Below are 17801 nucleotides of genomic sequence, written 5' to 3'. Positions count from 1 at the left end.
GAAGCCCTCTCCATACTTAGATTTGTTATGGTCTAGATTCTCCGGAAGTGGAAATTTCTGAGACAAAGGACAGGAACATTTTTAGGGCTCATGATACATACTGCCAAACTACTTTCCAGAAAGGTCTTACTGATGTATATATATTCCCATCAGCTGGGTGAAAACATGCTTTCCCCATTGCCTTTGCAAGCACAGAGTATTGTTAATTTGTGCTAATTTGATCAGTGAAAAACAGTTATCTCATTACTGTTTTACTTGGACTTTCCTTGGTCAGAAGTGAGGTTGAGTATTTTCACATGCTTATTGGCCATTTGTATTTCTTCCTTTGGGAATTGCCCACTGTATCCTGTGTCAGGTTTTCCCGAGATGACTTCAAGTTTTGGGATCCTCCTTTGATATCTTTTTCTACCAAGGCTATTAAGTTAATACTTGGCATATTGATTGTGAATATGTCTCCATGTTTCATCATTTTTAGTTTCTTTGCTGTTATCTATTGACGTGCTAAGTTTTTAAAGAGCCAAATCTGTCAACCTTTTGGGATTTCATTGTTTGTTCTTTTTTAAACTGGAAATTTGAGTTATTTTTTTGAAAAAGTAATACATGAACACAGTACAAAAAAACAAAAGATACAAAGGAAGGTTCACAGTGAAAAGTTAGTCTCCCTCTCACCCCTGTTCCCTGCCCTGGGAAAATCATGTTCACAGTTTCTATGTATTGGGCATAGAGACTCTAAGCATGCAAATAACCCCCTATATGTACTCCTTGCTTTCCTGTGATTCATTTAATGGCTTTGTTTTTTAACTTCAAACTTTCCTCATCCAAAGGTTTAATAAAAATTCTCTTGCATTTTTTCTAGATTAGAAAAAGAAAACTTAAAACATTTAACATATGGTACTTTAGAAATTAATCTTTTAACTATTCATTTAGCTCTTAAATCTATCTGCTGTGTATAGAAGTAAAGATGAACATTTTCTACTAAATAGCTAATCAATTTTCCCACCATCATTTATTGAATAATTCCGTTCCTAGTTATTGTTTCATACACATCAGTTTGTATTTCAGAGTTGTCTTTTCTGTTTGCTTGTCCCATTTTCCAATTCTTTTACAATACTAATTTTGCCATTTTCTTCATGTAAACCCCACAGAGTTTTAAAGATGTTTCCCAGTGTACTTTATGTCTCTGTTGTGGATGTTAACAAAATCTGTATTTTTTCCTCATTAGAACTTTTAATTAGTTATTGCTGATTAAGTCAAACTGCATTTTTTTTAATCATTTTGTACCCAGCTGTTTAGCTCAATTCTTGACTATGATATTTTTTCAGATCATTTTCTTGGATGTTCTAGTAATATTTCTGTATTGGATCCATACCTTTTATATATTCCATGGCTTATTGTGTTGGCTAGAATTTCCTAAGCTATTTTACATAAAAGTGATAAAAGCAAGAATACTGGTTTAGTTCTTGGTTTTAGTTCTTGACTTTTGATTTAAAATTTATGGTCAAAAGCTAGAAAATGCTGTAAATATTTTAAAATCATATAGGATGCATCACTTTCTTCCTATTGTCAAAGTTTATATATTTGTTTTAATTTTTAACTGTCTTATTAGCATCTACAGAGATAACCAAGCATGTTTTCTTAGCCAGCACACATATGTGAGTGTTATGTAAACGTATAATATGAAATTTCCAGATATTAATCCATCCCCCACATTCCTTGAATGAACACCACTTGGTCTGGCAGACTGTTTTAGAATATTTTCTTTTACCTTCCTCCTTTGTTTGTGACTGTATTCTTTATTTTACTGCATCAGAATTATTACTTATGCCAGAACAGAATCCTGCTATGCAGTAAATAGGTTCTTAATGGAGCCAAGTCATAGAGACAAAACAGAATATGAATGAGCAAAAAAAATGATTCTAACTTCTCAAAAAAAAAAAATCTCTGCAGCAATAGAAAAGCCAAAGCCATTCTCAGGGTGAAAAATAACAGAGAATACTCTTGGGCTAAAATCACTTATCTTTGGTCACAATTGCCCTTGTAAATAGAAGTTACTTTTAATGGCATTATCTTCAAATATCAAGCAGCATCATGTGTAATGAAGAGTATTTTATGTAATAAAGAGAATACATACATAAGGATACATAGAAAAGAGAACCAATGCCATTGATAAAAGGAAGACTATATTCCAAGTGACATGAGCCAAGGCTTTATTATAACCACCCTAATGTGATCCAATAGGTGAACAAACGGAATAATCTTGGTGTGAGGAACAAGAGCTATGCATTACCCAACAGCATAAGCTCCCATTCACCAAGGTGATCTTATTAATATTGCTATTACCTAAACATGCAACTTGCTAGCAACAGAGGTCAATGCTGAACCCCCAGAATGGCACTATCCCTCAAGAACACCAATCAATCATTTGGTGCAAGTTATTTACATAAGACCTTTTCCACCTTGGAAGGCACATCAGTTACATTGAGTGGGATTTACATGTGATCCAGGTTTGGGTTTGACTTTCTTGCCCACAGGGCCTAAGCCTGAGCTCCTATTTGAAGGATCACAGAGTATTTGGTGTGCTGACACAAGATCCCACATAACATTGCCTCAGACTACAGAACCACTTTATAGCAAAGGAGATAGAGCAGTGGGCACCTGATCAGGGATGTATTAGTCCTATCACATATGATAACATCTCTTTCCCCTGCCCTGAAACTGCTGGACTAATAGTTCAATGGAGCAGGTCTTCAAAGAAGCAACTCAGCCTAATATCTTATGAGGATGAGGAACAATCCTCTAGAAGGCAATATACATACTAAAACAATGACTATTCCATGGTGTTGAATTCCCTGTGGGTAGAATACTGAACCACCTGCGAACTCAGTCACTTCGAGCTCCTGTATCAAAAGACCAGCAAAAAAAAAAAAAAAAATAGAGTCCCATCTTGGCAAAGGTAATTGACCACATCATCAGGAAAAGGTGGGGCTGCTATTAAGTAATGGGAGCATCTCTAGGCATTTCCCTGCCCAATTTTGGTGGTAAATGGACAAGGGAGCCATCACAGTCTGAGAGAGGCATGGGGACCAGGGACTCGGATCCCTCAGGAAAATGCATATGAGTCACCGAACTAGGAAGCAACTTAAATCAGCAGAGATGCCAGCTGAAGGTGTAAGAATTAGAATAGGTGGTAGAGGAGAGACACTGTATTAGCTTTCTTGTTGCTGCTCTAACTTATTATCACATGCTAAGCGGCTCAAGAATTTGTGTTGATAAATTTATTTACCTACAGTTCCAGAGGTCAAAAGTTGAAACTTAGTCTCACTGGGCAAAACTCAAGGTGTCAGCAGGGCTGGTTCCTCTGGAGGCTCTGAGGGGAGAATACATTTCCACATCTTTTTAGCTTCTAGAGGTTCCCTGCTTTCCTTGGCTCATGACCTCCATGAGCCTCCATCTTCAAAGTGCATCACTCAAATCTGTGCTTCCATTAGCCCACCTCCTTCTTCTTCAAAGAAGGCCCTTGACCTTCTTGCTCCCCTATAATTATATTGGGCCCACCCAGATAATATAGGATAATCTCCCCATCTCAAGATCCTTCACTGTATTATATCTGAAAAATCCCTTTTGCTATGCAAAATAAAATTTACAGGTAGATGTCTTTGGGGGCGCATTATCCAGCCTACCACAGAGTACCAATTGCAGCCTTGATAGCAATTGGTATGGTAGAGATGATAGATCCTCTCACTAACCTTCTTGTAAATTTTGTTAGGAAAAGCATTTCAGAGAAGCTGTTTCCTTACAGAATGAAATTATTATACAAAGCAGGTAGATCTGAATGGTGAGAGGTGTAGACTGTAGTAGATACTGTGGTACATTGCCCATAGACCCCTCTAGGACAAAGGCACTCATTTTCTCGGCTGTCAGTCCAGACCCAAGTCTGCCTGCAGAAACTGTTCTTTGTCAAAGGGAATGGCCCCTCTCAGGGGTTTGTCCCTCCCTTGGAACAGCCATTTTGAAATCTGCTTTCCTGGGAAACCAGTTACAACAGAGTTTATATAGATGACTTTGGGAAACATAATAAACCATGTCTAAACAACAGTTTAACAATAAATAGCAAAGAGATTTCCATTTGGATGAAATAAGCCTCAGTAAAAGTGGAAGGTGCAACTCAGTGAAAAGTACATGACATACGTAAGTGTCTTGGTTCATGAACACCAAGATTCCAGTTTCCTGCTTAAAAGAGAACAGCTTTGATGGAGAATTCTGACAGGAGCACTCTGGAATGAAGCTGGAGTATACAGAGAGATTAGTGTGTCAGCAAAATTGTTTAACAAAAGGCATATATCCTGATTCTAAGATTTCTAACTAGAAGAGTTAAGCAGCTGTCCATAAGGATAAACCAGTGTACACTGGTCACAATTTTAGTGAACATACTAATATATTAGGCATAGGTGCATCAGTTATGAATTTTGATATTACTGTGAATCTCTTGTAGATAAGAGTTTCCTATGACACGCCACTTTACTAAGAAGAAAAGATTTTTTAACTTGAAAAAAATTATAAATTTAAATTCCTACATATGACATGAAGAAAAGCATTCTCCAAAAAGGAGGTTTCCTCAAAAAAAGGTTGAAAACCCAAAAGGCTGTTAACTGCTTCCTTCAACAAATATTTAAAAAGACAAAAGAAATTTTTTAAAAAATTTAATTATGTAATTGAATAGTCTAAAGCTTTTTGGCATGGGATCAGCTTTGCAATTAGGGTTTTCCTGACTCACATTCCACCCTGCTCTTATGAAATATATATGTGCATACATATGTGTTTATGTTTGAGTTCAACATTGAATCAGTACCTGTGCATATTAAAATCAGTAACTTCTGAGAACCAGATCTATTTAGTATCAAACCCATCAAACTGGGTTTAGAGGTTCATTCTCACAGTAACCTGGTCATTGTTAATTTTTAAGTAACTTACTCTAAAGCGGTAGGGAGGTCAAATTATAAGGGTGGGACAATGAAAAATTGACACATTGTGCTGCTCCAAGTCTAGTTACCAGGATAGGTCACCCCTACCCAGCTATAGACACCACACCTCCACATCAACATCCATAAACCATAAACCAATCAGACTTCTTTATGCTGTAAACAGTCTTCAGGGGATGACCCGCTGGCTAAAGGTTATGTGGAACCTCTGAAATAAAGTATTTAGTGGTAGGAATGGCATAAGAGTAGAAGTTGGAAGAGAAGAAGGAAAACGTCTTGAGGATCATTTCTCCCTCCCTTCCTTGAGAGAGAGCATATCATAGCAGTTGGGAAATTGGAGGGGGAGACGAACCATGAGAGATATGGACTCTGAGAAACAAACTGAGGGTTCTAGAGGGGAGGGGGGTGGGGGGATGGGTTAGCCTGGTGATGGGTATTAAAGAGGGCACGTTCTGCATGGAGCCCTGGGTGTTATGCACAAACAACGAATCATGGAATACTACATCTAAAACTAATGATGTAATGTATGGTGATTAACATAACAATAAAAAATTAAAAAAAACAAACAAACTGAGGGTTCTAGAGGGGAGGGGGGTGGGGGGATGGGCTAGCCTGGTGATGGGTATTAAAGAGGACACGTACTGAATGGAGCACTGGGTGTTATACACAAACAATGAATCATGGAACATGGTAATTAACATAACATAATAAAATTAAATTAAATAAAAAAAAGTATAGACTTGAGTCAGACTGCCTGTGCTCAAAGTCATATTCTGCTCTTACCAGCTCTGCAATCTTGAGCAATCACTTATCTCTCTGTACCTCAGTTGCCTAATCCTTAAAATCAGGATATTATTAATATCTATCTCTTACTACTATTGTGAGGATTAAATTAGTTAATGTAGGGAAAGGATTTACAACAGTATCCGGCACATAGTAAGTGCAGATAAATGTTATAACATACAGTGAGTTACAAATATTTCCTTATGTGTACAATTTTTTTATACATTCATTTCACAACCACTTCATAATGTACAGCACAAAAAGACCACACACTTACTCTCCTCTTACTGTCACATTCTACATGGCATCCATACTAATAATATATTTATATATGTATCATTTTTCCTGCTTTCAAGAGCACGCATGTATACATACCTTACTTATTCTACCTTTCTAAGAATCTCCAAGGTGGAGGCACTAACAACACCAGCAGGACCAATGATCCCAGAGCTGATACCGTCACTGGGGCTCCCAGCAGAAACAAACATACAACTACTCTGAGGGGTGAACACTCAGGTAAAACCATCCAGTACTCACATGACTGAAACTCTATTTAAACCAAAATCAAAAATCCAAACTTATAAAACATTGGAACGAAGACAATATGAGCACATGTCAGCATGTACAACTTGGGGCATATTAGACTATCAAAAACCAGATAATGGAATTACTGACCTCAAATTATGCACTTAGATGTTCAAAATGATTCAATGTATCAAGGAAAATTCTTCTTATAAACAAAAACCAAGTCTCTTTTAAGAGGAACAAAAGGTATCAAAAAGAAACAAGAAACAAAAGAAACTTCTAGAAATGAAAAACTCCGTGAATGAATGAAATAGTGGATAAGATCCAGCTGAAAAAAAGACTCAGTGGATTGGAATATAGAGCTGAGGAAATGAAAACATAATGTATCTCATAGAGATGGAAAATACAAGAGGTCAAAAGGCATGGAGGATAAATTCAGAGAATATGAAGGATGTGAGGGTAGTGGTTTTGTCTGCTTTGTTTATGATTATATTCCCAATGTCTAGAAGATAATAGGTACTCAAAAAAATACTTGTGGGATGCATAAATGAGTGAGTAAATAGAATTTCCAGAAGGAAAAATGAGATGGAAAAGAGTATTTGATATAGGATTTTTTTTAAATTTCCAAAAATGACAAAAACATGAACCTCAATCTCACAAAATGCAATGAGGATTGAGTAAGGATATACAAATAAAACCACAGCTGGACACATAATAATGAAACCATAGAATACACCAAAGACAGAGAAAATATTAAAGCATAGAAAAAGTAGATTAGGTATAAAGAATGACAAACTGACAGAGGATTTTATAACAGCAATGGTAGGAGTTACTGAGAAATAAAAAGACTATCCAGCTAGAAATCCATGCCCAGGTAATCATCATTCAAAGTTAAGGGCAAACAAGGATCTTTTCGGAAAAGACAAACATTGAGAGGGTTTATCACTAATAGATCTTCGCTGAAGGGATATTTAATATGTATACTTCAGAAAGTGGAAACTTGGATGCAGAAGAAAAAAGAGAGGAAGACAATGGGGAAAAAGAACAGTGAGGAAAAAATGGGGAAATATTAGGTGCTTGAAACAAACATTGGGTGAATTTTTTTAAACATCAGTAATTTTAAAGAAAGCTTCAAGGGTATTAAGGTGAAATAAAAAGTGCTGCTTAACACTAATATATAAGAGGGGCATGAAAGTATTCCAAGGTCCTGATGGTAATAGGAGAAGAGAACTATTGAATAACTTTAGACATCATCGTAATCCATCAAATGTAAGATGGTGTCAATTATAAATCTTCCATTATGAAGAAAGAGAGAAGACTGCCAATTACATTGTGGGTTATATCAGGTCTTAAAGAGAATTCTATGCAAGACATAAATTGATAGTTCTGGCTAGCCTCTTATTTCTTTGAAATTTCTTTCATGTCTTCCAAGAGAATTGCCTGTTTTTCCTGCTTTCAGTTGCATTACTTATTGTGGTATAATAGACAGTATTTTACAAAGATCTCAGTAACAAAAAAGTACATCCTTTTTTAGGTTCCATAAAGCTCCCAGTTATTATTTTGCAAGAAAACATGGAATTCCTATCATTCCTGCAATGATGAATATTTTGTTCACTAATATAAAATTTATACTCTAGTGCTTCCTTCTATGCCTTCCTGCATACCCAATAAGTGTTTGTTTCAGTAGCACATTATAATCTAGAAGCTTTGGAAGCATTTTAAGTGGACATTTAACCTGAATGTACCTAATTCAGTTGGAAGGTTAATATGAAAAGCTATGGAAAATTTATGCACATGTAGGCAATAGCAACTTTATTATGCTTAATACCTGGCCAACAGGGATTGTAAGATTGTAATCAATTATAAAATATATACTTGTTTCAGAGTTATAAATAGGTGAAAACTGTCTTGGAATTGATAATATATGGCAACTATATTTGCTAAAATTTTAAAGGTAACTACCAAAAAAATAGAAATAGAATGTAACTTTCAAACCAACAGAGCCAATAGAGGTAGAAAATGAAAGGATAAAGTTTCACTCAACTAAAAAAATGCAGAAAAGAAGATAAAGAGAAATTTAGAAAATCAGGAAATGTAAAATGGAGAAATATATCCAAATATATAATTTATCATGATAAATATAAATTGACTAAATTTACCAATAAAAGGCAAATTTTCAATTTGAATTATTTAAAAAATCTACTTATATGGTGTTTACAAATTACATTTAAGTCATAAGGACATGAGAAGGTAAATAATAAAAGGCTAGAAAAAGAGAAAATAGGCAACTACTCCAAAGAAAATAGGCAAAACTTATCAGAATAAAGTTGCACAGTTTGTAATAATAAGAGCAAAAGTTCTCCAAGGAATAAATAACAATCCTAAACGTATTAATACATAATAAGCACACACACACACACACACACACACACACACACACACACGAGGAATACTACTCAGCCATAAAGAAGAATGAGATCTTGCCATTTGAGACAACATGGATGGACTAAGTGAAATAAACCAGAGAAAGACAAATACCATATGATTTCACTCACGTAGAATCTAAAAAACTAAACAAATGAACACAAACAGACAAAAAAACACTCAAGTATTGAGAACCGGTGGTTGCTAGAGAGGAGCTGGGTGGGAAGATGGGTAAAATAAGGGGATTTAAGAGGTACAAACTTCCAGTTATAAAATAAATGTCACAGAGATGAAAAGTGCAACATAGGGAATGTAGTTACAGTATTGTGATAACTTTGTATGGTGACAAATGGTGACTTCACTTACTGTAGGGAGCACTGAGTAATGTACAAAATTATTGAATCAATATGTTGTGCACTGAACCTAATGTAACATTGTATGTTAATTATACTTCAATTTTTTAAAAAAGCTCCCAAATTTATAAAGCAATCTTGACAAAATTACAAGGAGAAATCAACAAACCCAAAATTATAGTGGGAAATTTTTAAACACCTCTCTTAGCGTTTGGCTGTCTAAGCAAACACAAATTTATTGAGAATATAGAGAACATAGACAATACAATCAAAAAGAGGTCTTTCATCAACTTACTTAATACCTTATACTCACTAATTCAAGAATACACATTCCTCTCAGACACAAACAAAACATCTAAAGAGTCAGGATAGTGTGGTGGCTTAGAGGTTTCTGAATCCAAATTCTCTGGGCTTGATTCTTGGCCCAGTTATTCACTAGCTATATAATCTTGGACAAGTTAGATTATTAACCTCTCTGTGCTGCAGTTTCCTTACCTATAAAATGGAGATAATATTATACACTTATCTCAGAAATGTATTGAAAGGACTGAATATATTAACATGTGATAAGCTCTTAGGAAAAGTCCTAGAACATAGTAAGTGCTGCATTATTAGTTACACAGATTGGCCATAAACTGTGCGACAAAGCAATTCTCGAGCGCTCCTAAAAGAGTGGTATCATGCCATTCATGTTGTCCAACAACAATGCAGCTCAATTTTAACTTAACAACAAAAAGATTACAAAAATTCTTCAGGAAATTAAAACACAAACTTCTAAGTCATTATGAGTCAAAGAGGAAATCACAATCAAAATAAGAATTTAGAATTCATAATGAAAATACTATATCTCAAAAACTTGTGGGATGATGTTAAGCGGTACTTAGCAAGAAATTTAGGGTCTCAAATGCTTATACCAGAAAATAAGAAAGTAAAGCAAATAAACAATGACAATAAACAATAAGCTAATCCTATAACTGAGGGGATTAGAAAAAGAATAGAAAACAACCAGAAAAAGATCAAAGAGGAAAACAAGTGAACATTTAAAAAGAAATTAATGAAATAGAATAAAAGACCCTATACAAATGATTAATAAACTAAAAGCTTTTTAAAAAGACAAAGCTCTGAATGTATTGATGAAAAAAATCAGTGAAAAAGAGCACTTAAATACAGATACAGCAGAACACACAAAAAATTTAAAAAAAGTTTTATGCCAATAAATTTGAAAACTGGGATAAAATATACAATTTCCTAGAAAAGATATTTTACCAAAAGTGACTGAAGCAAGCCCCCCCAATTTTCTTCAAAGAAATGAAATCAGTAATTTAAAAATTGACCAGCACCCCGCCCCCCAAAAAACTGCATGGTGCCAAGAGGGTTTTATAGTTTTCTATGAAATTAAGGAATAGATTGCCACAATCTTATAAAAGTCTTATAGATAACAGAAATGTGGAAACTTTTCCCAGCTCATTTTATGACCAAGTACATATAACTTGATACCAAAGCCAAGGAATACAGTGGAAGAAAGGACAATTGTAGGCCAATCTCATGGTTCCAAAGCTTCTTTAAAAATATCAAACCAAATCAGGAAATGTACTAAAATTAATGTCAAACTTCACTTTATCCCAGAATGTTATAATGGTTTTATATTTTAAAAATTGATTTTTATAATGCACCACATTAACAAGATTAAAAGGGAAAATAGGATTACTTCAAAAGAGCAGAAAAAGCAGTTAATAAAATTAATCAATTCCTAGAAAAACAGGAATAAAAGGGAACAGAGATTTCTCTATTTTTCTTACTCTTGTATCCCCAGCATCTGGTACAGTATCTGGCATATAGTAAGTGCCTAATAAGTATTGCTGAATAAGTGGGGAAAAACAAGACATTAGGATTAATAAGAGAGTTGAGTAAATTTACTGGATATATGATCATGATGCAAGTATCATTTCTGTTTTAATCATCTGAAAAAATAATTGGAAAATAATTTTTTAAAGGATGCATTTATAATCTCAGCAAAAAAAAATCTAAAATACTTATATATTTTAAAAAGGACTTAGGTGATATACGCAACTGATGAATTACTGACCACTGCATCTGAAACTAATGATGTACTATATGTTGGCTAATTGAATATAAATAAAATAAAAAAGGGCAGAAGGACTAATAAGACTTTTAAGATCTTTAAGAAAAAAAAATCCTAAACTTTATTGAAAGATATTTAAGAAAATCTAAGTAAAGATAAGAAGACAGTAACATAAAGATGTTAATTTTCTTCAAATAAATTCATAGATATAATAAAATTCCTATCAAGATAGTGACAGAATCATTCATCAAAATTGAGAAGCTAATATTTTAAGGAAGTTTGGGGATATTTGTCCTACCAGATATTAGGACTTATTACAGTAAAAGGTATAAGGCAAGCTACATTAGGAATAGGAGACATGCAACATGCATACATGACAGGATCTGTACAAGAATATAGAAAAACTCCTTCAGATTAATAAGAAAAGTCTTTTTAAAAACCTCAATGGAAAAATGGAAAGAAAAAAAACTTAAATTGTAAACAGGTACTATACTGAAGAGGAAGCCCAAATGACAAATAGCGAATAAACACGAAAAAATGATCTGTTGCCCTTCCCAATCATGAGGGGAGTGCAAATTTAAAGAACAATTGATATGGTTCACTTAAATTGACAAAAACTGAAAAAATCTGATCACAGCAAGCATTGGTGAAGATGTAAAGCCACTGGGAGGCTCAAGCACGGCTGATGGGAATGTAAGTAGGCACAACTACAGTGGAGAGAAATTTGGTGGCATATCAGAAACCGGAAGTATATAAAACCCCAAAAACGTTGTTTCACTCTTAGTTGTCTTTGCTAGAAATACTAGCACATTTGCCTAAAACACTGATTATAAGAATGTTCACTATAACACTGTTTAAGTAGTAAATGGCCATCAAAAGAAGAATGGATAACCAAACTGAGGCATAGTCATTGAGTGGAACACTCCATCCCTCAAAAAAGAAATGAATTGGGACTACCTGTACCATCATAAACCTCAGAAACATTATATTGAAACTTATGATACCATTTATATAAAATTTAAAAACATGGACTACAATGCTACAAATAATGTTTGAGCTATGCGTGTGTAGCAAAGAAATAAAACATTCATGGATAAATACCGTAGTCAGGATATTGGTTACTTAGGGAGGAAAGGGAGGAAATTTGAAGCAGAGAGAAACATCCAGGTGATTTCAATTCTATCTAATTTTTAAAACTGGGCAATTTGTGTGTGCTTAACATTTTTTATTGGTTTTTAAAAAACAGTAAAGAGAACTGGAAGGTGGGTGTATGGGTTAGGCAAAGGGAACGTGGTGGGGAAGGAGGAGTGGGAAAAGAGGATGAGTGGATAGGGATGAAGTAGTCTGGGAGGAGAGCCAGGGTAGTAGAAGAAATGGGTAGGAGATGAAAGTAGTCCAGAAAGGACTTGACATGAAAAGACAAAACTTAAGGGCATTGGGGAACTTGGAGAGAATTTTGGGTGAGCAGTCGCATTTTCAAAGCAAAGCATAAGGACAAACTATCTCCCAGCGGTGTTTTGGACTAACTAGTTGAAAAGAGGGCATGGACTGTAGAATGGAATTTAGGAAGGTTCAGTGATTGTGCGAGTGACTTCAGGGAAAGGATTGAAGACTTGCTTGCTAAATTTTCAGATTCTACAAAGACGGGAATGAGAACTAATATATTGGACAGAATCATAATTTTTAAAAGGTATGAATATCCTGGAATGAGGGCCTGAAGACAAGAATATTATTATACTGGTTTAAAATGTGACACAATACACATACAATTTATTTTTCAAGTTCTCTAATTACAAGTCTTGATTCAAACTGAGGGTTCTGGTACATGGCAGGATAAATGTGGCCAATTGTGTGATGTTACTGTAGAAAAGGAATTTTAGAAACAGAGTATCTGACTATTACCAGCAATTGTTCCAAGCAGTTGGTTTCAGTACTTGGCCTTGATAAATTACAATAATGAATTAGGAAGATTCCAGGGGAAAGAAACCAGAATGTTGAGAATGTAGGCAGTACTTGGGAGCTACAATAGGACGTCCTCCAAGAATATGGAAACAAGATTGCCCTTTGAGGATTAAGTGAAAAAAAATCCCCTCGTATGAGTGGGATTAACCAGCTACTGGGCTAACCCAACATGCTATCGGTACACGCATGACTACAGGTGAGTTAAATATAGGGAGATAGGACTGGATGTGATTTTAGTAGAGGAGGAAACCTAATCAATGATAGTATCCATTGTCTAGAGAAAGACTGGGTAAATAGACTTGGTGAGGACCGGATGGAAGCACACAAATTCTGACTGACATGAATTATAATTTTCATTGTAAATCGGTAAACCAGCACTCAGTCTTGCATTTGGATAGCATCACTAGGATAGTATTTGTCACGTACTGACAAAATTGAGCTTCCGGACCTAAGTCTGGAAAAGTGAGGTAGTGTAACCTTTCTCTGCCATAGGCTCCTTCTTTGTCATGGAAAAACGTAGGGACACTAGGACACTAAGGCTGTGTAGCTGAGTAGAGAGAAGCTAGAGGCGATCTCTGATACCTATCTTCATATGTTTAAAGTTCTTATAGGAATAGAATTATGCTCTTTTGATTGTTGAGGCAATGAACAGACCAAAGAACAATGTATAGAAAATACAAAGAGTAAGATTTCATCTGGCTGAAAGGAGGAGCACACTAACAATTTAAAATTCTGACAGTGCAGCAATGGTCTCTTTGTAGGTTAGGATTGGTCATAAGCAACAGAAAAAGTTTGGATAACCGTAACAAAGGACTATCTCTTTGGAGCACCATCACCATGACAAATAACCCTCTGCTGACTTTTTTCTAGAACTACCAGGAAAGAAGATCTGGTTGGCATAGTCAGGTGCCCCCACTTTTTCCCTCTCTGCTCTCCTGGCAAGGACAAGGTAGAAAACTGACTGAAGGCTCCAACGAGGCTTCATGCAACGGCAAGGAGAAATTTATAAAAGGAAAATTGAGGAGTAGGAAAAAAATATCAGAAACTTACTATGTTCTCATCATTGCAAGAGTAGAAAGAGAGGTCACCTGTTTGTCAGGAATCCTAAAGGAGGGATTTCTGTGCTGGAAAGAAGTTAGAAAAGATGATTTAGAAGATCCCTTCCAGTTCTTTGTTTGTAAAGAGGAATTGAGAAGTAGAATTGATTACTGAGATCCAGGGTCATTAGGAAAGCCCTAATAAGGGAAATATGGGATACAGGTAACAGGGACGTGAGCCATAGAGTAGACATGGTCGTTCAGTGGACTGATCACTGGCACTGGTCATTTGAATGTCATGGGCATTGAAGCTTCATGGAAAGGTTTTGAACAATGGGATACATGCAATAAAATCTTCTTTGGGAAGTTTGATCAGGTAACTGTTAGTACATTGAACTAGAGAACAGTAAGATCAAAGGCAAGAAGATCAAAACTGTTTTGATGGCCTGAGCCAGGGGGATAGCAGCAGGAAGGGAAAAGAAGGAGCCAGTGAAGAGGCATTTCTCAGGCAGTATCCACAGAACAACAGGGAAAGGAGAGAGTGAGAGAAAAAGGTCAAGAGTAACTCCAGGTTGCAAACCTGGAGATCTAAGAAAGTGATAGTACAGCTGGAAGAAAGATGATAACTTCTAATTCAGATAGATTGAGTTTGGAGATCATGGGTATCAACTGGGGGCTTGAGGCTGAGGGAGAGATCCAAGGCTGAAAACATAGATCTGGGATTCCCTAGTGTAGAAGTTGCCCTGGAGGAGGTCATATGAATGGATGATTTTCTATAAGAACAGAGTATAATGCCAAAGTACAACTATGTATTTTTAGAAAGAAGTAATCACTAAGAACTAGAATCACTAGAAGCCATTTCAGGAATAATGAAACTTGAACTGGCTTTAAAAGGAATGGAGCGGGAGAAGGAATTCTATACTGAGACATGCTTATAACTAGGATTGAGTAACAGAAAAATGGACTGATCTGCACAATCCCTCTAAAAATGAATTCTTTTTATTCTGCCACCCATCTGCTCATGCCCCTGTTACAGGTGGAGAAATGGAAGAAATGAGAGGTGACTGAAGTTAGCAGGGGAAGACCACAGGAGAACTACTAGCTCTCCAGCCCTGCTGGTCTGGTGGGATGCTGATCGGAGGGCTAAAAGGACAGACGGTGCTCCTGGTGACAAGGGACCTGCCTGCCTTAGTGGTTAAGAGTGGGGATATATAACAGAACTTACCGGTCCTAAAATTCTGAATTTGACATCTGTTAAAATAAGCAATTGATGAAGAAAACTAAAGAAATCACTGACAGTAGTGACCTCTAGTGGAAACAGGCTTCAGGGAGCTTATATATATGGAGCTTATATATATATATAAATAAAATATATATTTTATTTTTTTTTTCTATTAGATAAGATGAAAATCAGTGGCATATTCAGCCAATTCATTTCCACAAGAGTGTGAAGGATGGGGCTGCTGGAAATAGCACACAAATCCTGCCCGGAAAGTGGCAATGTACCAGGAATACTTTGTGTTTTGAGTCAGACTAAGCTGATTAACATTCTGGGGGAAAAAAAAATGTGGACACATAATTGCTGTCAAAGACATTAGCTGCGAAAAGAGTGTTTGGGCAATGACCTCATTGGCCACAGGGGGGGCATGGTGTGTTCATGGCAGCCAATAAGTGAGCAGGCTGACTGTCTTGGGGAGGAAGCTGCGCTGGATGCTGGTATGCCTTTTAAACATCTCTTCATTAAAACATGGAAGAAAGCTGTGATCTGTGAAATGTGCACACATTTGGTAATTCAGTATTTTATGGCTCAAGTCCCGTCTCTTTCCTCTGCCCGGGGGGGCTGTTTGTGCCAAGTGATAGCAAACGCTATTGAGCTGGGAGGACGCAAGAGATGCCCGGGAGAGTTGGCCTTTGAAATGGGACTAATGTCATGGAGGGTCCAAGCACAACGAAGAAGGGCAAAAGCAAACCACACTGGGCATGCACATCCACCCCCTTTGGGAAGTGCTTTCAGAATATATAATCTTGACATTGAGGAGAAACAAAGGAATGGGAGGTTTGATGGGGATTTTAAATTTGTCTGATCACACTGGGGGCCAATGATGGGTGAGTTGAATTAAATGGGTGGGTATAGAAAAAGGAGTAAAATGAGAGATTTTTTTTTTTTTAATGGCGATTATATAGAAATACATAGAATCAGTGTTATCAAGCCCTGGGCAACTGTCACTTCTGGCAACAGAGTGATCCTTGTCCTTGTCTCCTATTACCTGTATGTCAGGAGGTGTCATCCTGCCTTCTTTCATTATTCACCCTCCTCCACACACCCTGCTGTGTTTACTGATGCTGTTGTATAGCCTGGCCCATCTGCTTTTCCCGGGATTTGCTCCCTCTCCTCTCCGTGTCATTTCAAGGTTAGAAAAACAGCCCTTAGATAAGCCTTTTGTGATAATTCCACTCTGGTCTGAAATTTCCAGAGTTCTGGTCTCCAGGGGTGGGCAGAAGGCAGCCTCGCTGCCCTCCTAAGTCAATGATTGCCCTTGTGTTATTTCTTAGACGCCAAACTAAACCACAGAGCTGGGTTAAAAGGAACCAGTATTAAGTGGTCCTTCCTCTTTCCCCATGCAAAGATCCTTTCCCCCAACATATGTACAGTCATTCGGCTCTGGAATAGGTCATTTCGGGTGTCTAGTTTAAAAACTAGTTGACTTACCGAAGATGAGCTAATTATTTTAATTTGCTCCAAAGCTTCTGTCAGGCTGTCTTCAATCTCGGAGTCATCTAAGGAGAAGAGGTCCCCAGCTCGTGAAAGATCTTTTTGTCCTAAGACCAGTCTGAACAGTTGATGCATGATGAGGAGTTTGATAATCAATGGACTTTCTGCAGGCCCAGGACCATATGTTTCAGTCATCAGAAGTTAGTAAGACAAAAAACATGCGGCAGGAAGTATACTTTGTATTCCTTGAAAGGTCATTTTTCTCCAGAATTTGAGGTCTTCTTTGACTCTTTCTGGAAAAGAAACAAATGATAGGATAAAACTGCTAGTAGAATGGCATGAGCTCAGAATATGAACTTGATGCCCAGCAGAGGGGGGGCGGGGGGGGGGAAAGACTTTGGAAATGTGCATAGAGTAACAGATCCTGACTTGATGACCTTCGAATGAGCTCTTCCCTTGTTTTGTTTTGCTTTTTTCCAAAAGGTCTTGTAAAAAATTATTAGGTTTCTCTAGAATTTACTGTGAACCTTAAAAAGCTGCTTAACCCTCACACTTACTTTTCTCCTTTCTATATCCCTCTCCTCTCCACGCCACAAGGAAACAAGTGGATGAGCAACTGATATGCCCAACACTCACCAGATTTCCCCCAGATTCCCATGGAAACCAAACAGAAAAGGGCAATGAAAGGAAAGAGGGAACACAGGAAACATCTCTTAGAACCACTGCCTGGTTTTCTCTTTTTTCCTGGATAGGGAAACCAGTGCTTGCCTCCTTGGCTGGATTTCTTTCCTATACTGACAACAGAAGCTCTCCCAAACCTACGTCCAATAGGTGATCTGAATACTTGCTTTATTCATATATACTGTCTAAAGAAAGGATTCTGCCTGGGAGTATGAGGCTACATAGATCTCTGCTGAATGTGAGTGTGAATTTGAACTTGAA

General features: G+C 36.6%; 1 protein-coding gene across 1 annotated transcript in view; it reads right to left on the bottom strand.

Moving 5' to 3' along the window:
• Nucleotides 1-17801, bottom strand: part of VEPH1 (ventricular zone expressed PH domain containing 1) — a 222112-nt gene that overhangs the window by 196684 nt on the left and 7627 nt on the right. Inside the window, exon 2 of the mRNA XM_032408363.1 lies at nucleotides 16857-17152. Coding sequence (XP_032264254.1) covers nucleotides 16857-17054 — 198 coding nt within the window. The 5' untranslated portion in view covers nucleotides 17055-17152. The remainder of the gene's footprint in view (nucleotides 1-16856; nucleotides 17153-17801) is intronic.

Source organism: Phoca vitulina, unplaced genomic scaffold (assembly GCF_004348235.1).
Source record: "Phoca vitulina isolate PV1807 unplaced genomic scaffold, GSC_HSeal_1.0 scaffold10, whole genome shotgun sequence".
Lineage (NCBI taxonomy): Eukaryota > Metazoa > Chordata > Mammalia > Carnivora > Phocidae > Phoca > Phoca vitulina.
This window is presented reverse-complemented; position numbering and strand designations above follow the sequence as displayed.